An 8,553-nucleotide genomic window follows, 5' to 3' on the forward strand; every position below is an offset into this window, starting at 1 on the left:
ATGACTTATTTTATTTTTAGAGTTGTGTTGTGATATCTTCCCGTGAGTCCCTGATCTTAATCGTACACGTTTGCGTGTATGATTAGTGTACGATTGAATCGGGGGCGTCACAGTTGTGTTCTGGTGCGCTGGCCCTATGTGGCCTTAGCACGACGACTTCCCGACTGTCTACTGCAACAATGTTTGCCCGGCTCCGACGAGGGAGGGGAGATGACGGGGGCGAGCCTTCGGTTCGGTCCGACACTTGTAGTCGTCGCTAGGTGGTCTATGAACCTGGATGTAAATTTTACTTCTACTGTTCTTTGTATTGACAATTGATGAATAGATCGAAAGATTTTCTCGCAAAACAAAGTTCGGATCATTTGGAGTATTATTTTTTAATTTACTTTTCATAAGAGATGCGTGTAGAACCATATTCACCAAATTTGCGTCCATGTGTATTTGAATTAAGATGAAAGTGGGTATCCGAATTTGTATGACGAAGACAAGTACTATAAATATGTTTACGCATATTGAACCAAATGTGGATATGGACATAGATATGGATATATCTATGACCAAATAAAGTTGCACTAGCTAGTTTTAGCAAATTCTACTATAGCCCTACACCTAAATTATCGAGCGTGAAATCCAAATTAGTGGTCAGTGCTCTTCTATATCTATCATACCTATACCTAGTTTCTTTTGCGGGCCATACCTATGACCCATACCTAGTTGTACTGTAAGAAACCAATGTTTTCATGGCTCTATTACTAAAATGACATTGTTTGTTCCCCATTGTTTTGATAGCTATCTTTTAGTTACACAAACACCATTACTAGAAATAATAATGGTTATAATCCATACCGTTACCTAGTACAAGAGGGAGGTAAATATAAGTTTAGCAAGGTTATTTGCGGGGATTGAAGAGTAAAAAAGAAGTTCCTAACTATAACTTGCTAGTTATTTACTAAAACAAATGATGTGCTTCTTAGCGTTTTGGTAAAATAAAAGTGGGTAACACGAACTTGTTTTATTGAGACAACTATGATAAGTGTGGTGATGCATATTGAACCAAGTATGGATATGGATATATCAGTGATCAATAAAGTTACGCTAGCCAATTTTGGCAAATATAATTCTACGCCCAATTCTCCGACATGGGAAAACTAAAAGGATGGTCAACTGTTCTTCTATATCTATCGGGCCTATAAACCATTACTGTACTAAGATTATATCTATGGAGAACATATCATTATCGTTTATGTTGCTAAAATTGTAAGATATTGTATGTAATCTAAATTGACTAAACATCTTACCATATCTCAGTCACATTTACTTCGCATTCGTATTTGATTTCATCCCTAATCGCATTATGCACTTCACTTGAAAATATGTAAAGGAAAGGGAAACAACACTACCTGGTCCTTATATGATTAATTTTCACCCCTAACTACGTTTCTCCGTCGTTGTGTCACCATTAGAACTCGCATGAGAACTAGAGATTTAACATGTTTTATAATATACTCGGAAAATTTGATTCTCGCATGAATCAAACGGCTGCTTTAACTTCATAGCCTAAGACCATCTCCCTAGGTTGGCTCTTTTGTAACAATATGGCATAAAATGCCTCATTTCTACCCCCAAGGTCCTAGAAGCGATATCACCACAACTCATGCCAAACACATGTTATCCTCCACCATGCGCACAACGCAGTCGATAGTCGATATGACTATGTTAACATGGGCGAGTCATGCCAGACCACATAGAAGACATCCAACATATCCCTTAGCTCCTCCCCAAGAACATACCTCAGGCTTTCCTCCTCCCTCCCGTCGGCGTTGCCGCCGGTCCATCCCATCTTTGATGGCCTTTGGGCCATGGAGGTGCAGAGGACCCCCCCCCCCCCCCCCCCCCGGCGGGAGGGACCCTGTTCTCGTTCTTGTTAAGTTCAACATCTTGGTTGGGGTTGTGTGGCAACGATGATGTCCCTCAATAGAAATAATGTCTCCCACATTTTATCCCCGTCCCAATGGTGTGTCTAGTGAGCGCGTGTGAAGGTGTTTATCCATCGGATCTCACATGATTCGGTTGGTGCTGGTCTTCGGTGGATCTATTTGAAATCTGGCCTTCGTTCGCCTTTGTTTGGGAGTCTTTTTATGATATGGTGAAGCTGGGAAAAAATATATTTTATGAAATTAAAAAAATACTATTACATTTTAGAGAAGTATTTTATTTTTTATCATTTTTTATTTTTTTAGAGAAATGCAATATAAATGCGTACGCCTATATACATGCACCGACACTCACCCTCCCAATAATCTCTACTCCTAATGGACGACTTGGTGAATAGTCTACGCGGTTTAATTTCGCTGGTTTTTTTTCGTCATCCTTCCACCTCCGGTTTTTTCGTCATCCTCCCACCTCCGTTAACTCGCAATCCCCCGTGAAAAAAACCATGCCAAAAAAAAAACCTACGATCGATGCCTCGTGCCCACAGCAGATCGTTCTCCGCCGCCCTCCCATCGATCTGCCGCCGATCCCTGCGGAGCTTCCCTCCCCAATCCGATCTGACGGAGAGAGTGCCAGATCCGGCCGGGGGAGCCGCCGTAGAGCCTCCACGTCGGTGGAGCAGCACCTCCTGCCACGGGCGCCGCCGCCACCTCCTGCCTCACGACCCTTTGCCGCGACTCCGCCCCCAAGCGCGGCTCCCGCACGCAACCCGAACCCTATCCCGCCATGCCTCGCTGCCTCGCCGCTTGAGCCGCGCTGATGGAGCCCGAGCAGCGGTGGCCGACCCCGTCGCCGCCGCCGAGCCTGTGGACGAGGAGAAGGAGAAGGAGGAGGAGACGGAGGCGGCCGAGGACGAGGAGGACACGCTGCTGGACCGCGCGCAGCCTGATCTCACGGGTCCCTTTGCACATGTGCAGGTACAAAACCATCCTCATCCAAAATCGTGTTTTCCGCTCTGATTTGCCATGCTAATGTGGTTTCAGACTTGCCCAATATGTGATACTGTGTTTTGCAGTTCGTCAATGGACCAATGCCTAATCTCCCCAAGGTACTAACTACTAATTTCTTCCACCCTCTTGGTTCTAACTATGTGCTCTGTCAAACTGTTTCCACCCTTGGCCTTCGGTACAACTCAAACATGAGATGTAGTCTTAACCCTCCACCTAACTTTTGTGTGTTTTCTGAATAATAAAAGTATCAAGCATTTGGTTTACTGGTTGCAATTGCTGTTTTAGGTTGATGTTTCACTGGACCCGGTGAAGGAGTTGAGCAGAGTAATATCTGAGCGAAAAAATTGAGGGGCGTGCTTTGGTTGTGCTCTCAGGTATTTTCCACACATAAAACTTGAAGTGTATTTCGCGTATTCCCCATTTTCTTCTTGATGCTTGAGAAAATCAAAAGATGCCTACAAATACACAGAGTTTTGCATCTCATAGTTAGTCCATCTCATGCACCCGTGCTTCTGGTACACGGAGAAACACTTTTATCAGGTTATCCAACGTTTTAATTAGGATGTGTGTCGCTGTGGGTACCTGATACTCTAATATCCTTTCAGCCAGGTTATTTTACGAGGGTTGTGTGCACTGAACCCCATTTCTCTGGACCAAGGTATTCTTCTGGCCCTTTTCCAGCAACGGACATGCGACATAGCCAACTACACATTTTTCCTAACATTGATGTAATGTACTGCTAGAAATTGATTATATTTTTTTTCAGTCAGTACATCGGATGTAATGTACTGCTAGAGATACGAATTAGTTTCAAGCACTATGATTTTACATCGAGATGATGTTTCTTTGTAACAGGGACGATGAACAAGATGGGAATGAGGAGGATGCTACTAATCCGGAGTAGTAATATTGGATTACAGGTCATGGGTTAGTAGTTAACTGCAGAAATCAGAATATTGGATAGCAGTAACTAAGGCCATTGGCAATTTCTATCATATATCATAATTTATTTGTGTGATTCCTTTACCAACTACATGTTTCTATTTGTTTCCTATATTTTGTTTGTTCCTGAATATTTTATGAATTGTGTGTTTCTATTTTAATACATAAGACTCTTTTTCATGCAATTTACTCAATGGCCTATATGAGAAGCCCTAAATAAAGCTATTCCTCATTTGTACGCTTTCTTACTTATATAGATCAAAATATGGAATTCTCTGCAGGTTAACTAATACATGCATCAGCTTTGTATCATAAAGATTTCACCATCCCAAGGTAATGGAAATAAGTTCACAAGATTCTCATGTTGAGGTCTGTACAAAGAGATACAAGGCAATGTCTGTGTGCTGGAAGGAGAAACTCACTGCCAAAGCTATAATCCCTGATGCTAAAGCCTGCATGTTCAGATCTGCAGAGTTTACTCATATTACTGTATGGTATATTATTAACTTTCTTTTTATACTTCATATTTGCAACATATATCATCCATTTTAGTATGATTTTACTTTTCAGACATTTATTAAAAAAAACTGCAGTTAGGTTCTTCACAGCTAGGAGCTCTTAATCAATTGTAGTTATACTGAAAGATTAAGATGGAGGGAGTCATTAAAAATCAGCAATTGTTCCAGCCAACCGGTAGTAGTGGGTGCAGCATTTGAAGACACCAAAAAGAGCCTTGGACTCTGATGGATGTAATGCCTGCCATTTATATATGTTGATTTAGTTCTACTAAACATATAAATGAAAAAAAGTTTGTATTTGCTGACATATATCATGTATTTTAGCATGATTTTACTTTTCAGACATTTACTACAAAACTGCAGTTAGGTGCTTCAGAGCAAGGAACTCATAATTTTGTTTTTTCTGCAGAATGATTAATACAGAGGGAGCCCTTTTGTCAGGTCATTTAATCATTAAATCATACGCACATTATCTCAGGTAACTTACTACTACCTTTGTTCGAAAATAAGTGCCGTTAACTTAGTACACCTTTGCACTAAAATTGTACTAAATCCGTGACACTTATTTTGGGACAGAGGGAGTATTTCATTTTCTACCTGAACCAAGTTGTTATTTCATTTCTAAGAGGCAAAGAGTTCCTCATGGTTAGTTTGCCACATTTTATATGTCTATCTATGTGCATTACTAATTCACTATATGCACCTTTAGTTCCCAGTTTTGGCTCACTTTCTTGATGCATCTCGGATGAGAGGAAAGGAATGGATAATCTGACAAGCAATGTTCGGGCATACCCTTATATTTACGTCTGATGAAATGCTGCGGGTGCAAACTAATCAAGACTGCTGCCATGAGCAAAAGAGCAGACATTACTTAATGAGAAAACAATAAAAGAATTTTCCGTGACTACGTACCACGACGAGTCAAAGACGATGAAAGCACTACTCCATTGGTGGTGTTAGCAAGTGGAGTCTGGAGGGAGAACAACACAAAGTAGGAAATTGATTCCCTCGCCCTTGCTTGCTTCAACGACCCCGCCCGTCTTGGTGGGGTCGATTCCCCCATCGCCCGACTCATCTCCGACGAGTATGGCGTCAGTGGGTACGCCCCGCCGTTCGTATGCTTGGCGGGTCCCAGAACACCCGTGACGTGTATGAGCTTGACTAGGGCGAGGGGCTCGTGCTCGTGCTCGAGCTCGACAAGACGCACTTCAATCTCGTCACCAACTACGAGCTGGACTGTGAGACTCCAGAGCAGGCGGGGGCGACGAAGACGAAAGTGGGGGCAGTTCGAGCTTGTCGCTGCCGGAGACCCTGGAGAGGTGCGCGAAGAGACCTGGTTAGATGTGTTGGCCACCACTGGTAGATGCTCCATGTCTCCTCCTCTGGTTCCTTGTGCATTATTGGGTTGTCTCAATTTTCAGTTTGGAACACTTAGCTATGGATATTTTTTTGATTAATATTGATGTCGTTGTTACATATTGGTACTGGGAAGATTTTATGTATTATTGCTGAGCTCTCATGAGCAGGCCTAATTTTACAGATGTTTAGTGCACCGGTTCCTGTTCATTTACAACACAGCCCTGTGATCTAATTGATGTTTCTCTGAATTTATGACAGGTAAACTGGACTAATAACAAATCGGATGTCATCTCTCATGTTGCCGATTCAACCCTGGATGATGTTGCGCGGCCCGCGGCCATGGACGATGTGCTGTTGGACAACGACGCGAGGCCGAGGCAGCCAATGTGAATGACCACTGGGTATGTAATGCCCCCCCCCCCCCCCCCCCCCCCCCAAAAAAAATATGTATTAACTTTTTTGAGTCCTCTGCTAGTGTTGTTCTATTTGTTATGCATTTTTTCTTAAAAATGTACATCTCCCTTTCATTCATTAATAATTCATACAATAAAAGCGTGTTTTACTGCCTGGTTTGTCTGGGGCTTAAAACTGATAGCTTTATGCAGGAGGGCAGGAGGCTGTATGTTGGTTTTGGAAATACCTGTTTGTCCATAAAAAACTACAGAATGCATGTGCGCTTAGAATTCTGATATAGTCACATTTGGCAATATCCAAGATTATTGTTATCTAATAGATTTTTCATGTTTCTTTCTTTTTGCAGAAATCATTTACCTTTCAATCTTGGAAGGCCCTAAGCTAAAGGAGAGCATCAATTGTCATGAGAGATAAGCAATATCTATTAGACACGCATACTATCAGGCTAACGCAAACCACTCGGGAATGAAGTATACTTACCGTAACTTTCTATGTGTTGACTTGAGTTTTCCTGTTAGTAAAAGAAACATGCCATTTTTTTGCGGTTCATGGATTCATGCTCAATGTTGAATTATTATCTGATCTGCAAAAGCATGCCTTACTGCTGCTCATGGTCACATGATTTATAATTTATAACTACAATTATTTAAATCAGTATCTTGCATGAAGTCTTGACATCTAGCTTGATCAAAGATTCCACTGTGTGCTTATTTCTCCATCATATTGCACAATGAATAATATCAGTAGATAAATATCTCCTTTTTATGCAATGAATTTCATGAAATAAAACAGCGTCGATCACTGTCTCCGACGTAATCTTAAGTGCACAGGCATGGCTTACTGTCACTGCTTTCTTGTAGTATTAGTGTCGTCTTTGGCTGTTTCCTTTCTTGAATTTTCGAATGACAGCGTACATGCCTAAACATATTCAAAGTTGTTGATTATTTTGTTGCAAATATAGTATTTAGTAATTTGACGTGAACCCTTGAAGGTCCAATTAAGGCTATTTGACTAGGAAGCTAGGTGATATGTGCTCAAAAGAACCTACCCCTGTTATGCACCAGTTTTTTGCCTTAGCGTTGTTTCTGCTGTTATGCTATATATCTTGTATTAATTGAATTTTGAAGATAACGATTAAGGAATTCATCTACAATAGGAACTTACTTCCCAACAAGGAAAGTCCAGTGATTGGGCAACAACATGTGGAAGGATAATTACTGGATACTTTTTTTAGCGAATAACTGCGGAGCGATTTGCTGTCTCAAAACATGTAAGTTGTGATGCCCTCTCTGGAATCGAATGACTAATTCGTAAAACAGGATCTGGTTCTACAATTTTATCAAAATTAATTTGGCACTACAAAAACATTTGTCATTTCATCTAGGAATATTTTTAAATAGTTAATAAATCATACAGACTTGATATTTTCTTGGTCTCATGCAACTATGTGTTGTTTCTTATTTTACTCAACAATCATTTGTGGCAATTATGAGTTGTTTTTCGCCATTCGTACACTATCCCTTAATTTTACTACGAATATATGAAAGTACACACCAAGGGGTTTGCGAAAATTAAAAAAACTAGGACACAAGCACGAGTCACCTTATGAGGTGATGATGTAGGAGACACAATGAGGTGAAAGAGATGTGATGGACATAGAAGAGTAAACCCATGAGGACAAAGAGATGTGAAGCACATAGAAGGAGGAAGCAAGGACCTCGATCCACATTATTGAAGACATAGATAAGAACAAGAGTATCACACTTCACACATCAACCAATCAATGACACATGTTGGTATTGGGGCATATCACCCTCCCTTGCATTATACCTGTTAATATTAAGATGAAACACTTAGTTGGATGCATTTCTCTTATATTGTTCTATGGCAACACCCGAGCATTCTGCTAGAGAAGATGCTCGGGTGTAGACAGAATCATATATTATATTATTATCATTAGTATCAACATATTTGTAAATGTTTTCATACTCAATCTATGAGGTTAGATTCAACACGAGATCTAAAGTTTTGCGTGAAGCCAAATATGCAGTGTCAGCAATATTGTTTGATAGCTTGGGGGTATGATGATGCGGCAAACGGCCAACGGCTGGCTAGCTGTGTGGGCGACACAAGTAGAAAAAGGGGCTTTCGTTCGGGCTTGGCCAGCCCATTAGTCCCGGTTCTGCCACAAACCGGGACCAATGGAGGCATTTGTCCCGGTTCGTGAGGCCAGGGGGCCCGCCGGGGCCTCGTGGGCATTGGTCCCGGTTCGTCTGGGCCCATTTGTCCCGGTTCTTGGCACGAACCGCGACCAATGGGCCTCGCACCTGGCCCACAACCATTGGTCTCGGTTCGTGGCAGGAACCGGGACAGAAGGA

The 8,553-nt window shown here is 41.6% G+C and overlaps 1 protein-coding gene across 33 annotated transcripts; it reads left to right on the plus strand.

The window, feature by feature from the left end:
• Nucleotides 1-2,393: 2,393 nt before the first annotated feature.
• LOC109756150 (uncharacterized) lies at nt 2,394-8,218 on the plus strand. Of its 33 annotated transcripts, none has more exons than XM_073509879.1 (12): nt 2,394-2,909; nt 3,008-3,040; nt 3,228-3,316; nt 3,548-3,600; nt 3,798-3,869; nt 4,166-4,378; nt 4,812-4,880; nt 5,112-5,761; nt 6,020-6,162; nt 6,522-6,645; nt 7,332-7,445; nt 7,798-8,218. In XM_073509879.1, exons 1-3 carry the CDS (start codon nt 2,463-2,465, stop codon nt 3,288-3,290), a joined length of 543 nt encoding a protein of 180 aa, XP_073365980.1. In that variant the 5' UTR covers nt 2,394-2,462; the 3' UTR covers nt 3,291-3,316; nt 3,548-3,600; nt 3,798-3,869; nt 4,166-4,378; nt 4,812-4,880; nt 5,112-5,761; nt 6,020-6,162; nt 6,522-6,645; nt 7,332-7,445; nt 7,798-8,218. The 33 variants fall into 33 exon arrangements, with proteins under 33 accessions (XP_073365980.1, XP_073365995.1, XP_073365979.1 ...); XM_073509892.1 differs by having other exon boundaries at nt 2,396-2,909; nt 3,798-3,862; nt 4,166-4,373; nt 4,979-5,761; XM_073509894.1 differs by lacking the exons at nt 5,112-5,761; nt 7,798-8,218 and adding an exon at nt 4,979-5,047 and having other exon boundaries at nt 7,332-7,610.
• Nucleotides 8,219-8,553: the final 335 nt, after the last annotated feature.

The sequence above is a fragment of the Aegilops tauschii genome, chromosome 3, assembly GCF_002575655.3.
Source record: "Aegilops tauschii subsp. strangulata cultivar AL8/78 chromosome 3, Aet v6.0, whole genome shotgun sequence".
In the NCBI taxonomy this organism is placed as follows: Eukaryota; Viridiplantae; Streptophyta; class Magnoliopsida; order Poales; family Poaceae; genus Aegilops; species Aegilops tauschii.

Excerpts from the sequence above, each read along its gene's own strand:
- LOC109756150 (XM_073509879.1), top strand. The coding sequence starts at position 2,463 with ATGCCTCGTGCCCACAGCAGATCGTTCTCCGCCGCCCTCCCATCGATC. Across the intron at positions 2,910-3,007 it reads GTCCCTTTGCACATGTGCAG|TTCGTCAATGGACCAATGCC; the intron begins GTACAAAACCAT and ends TGTGTTTTGCAG. Across the intron at positions 3,041-3,227 it reads CAATGCCTAATCTCCCCAAG|GTTGATGTTTCACTGGACCC; the intron begins GTACTAACTACT and ends TTGCTGTTTTAG.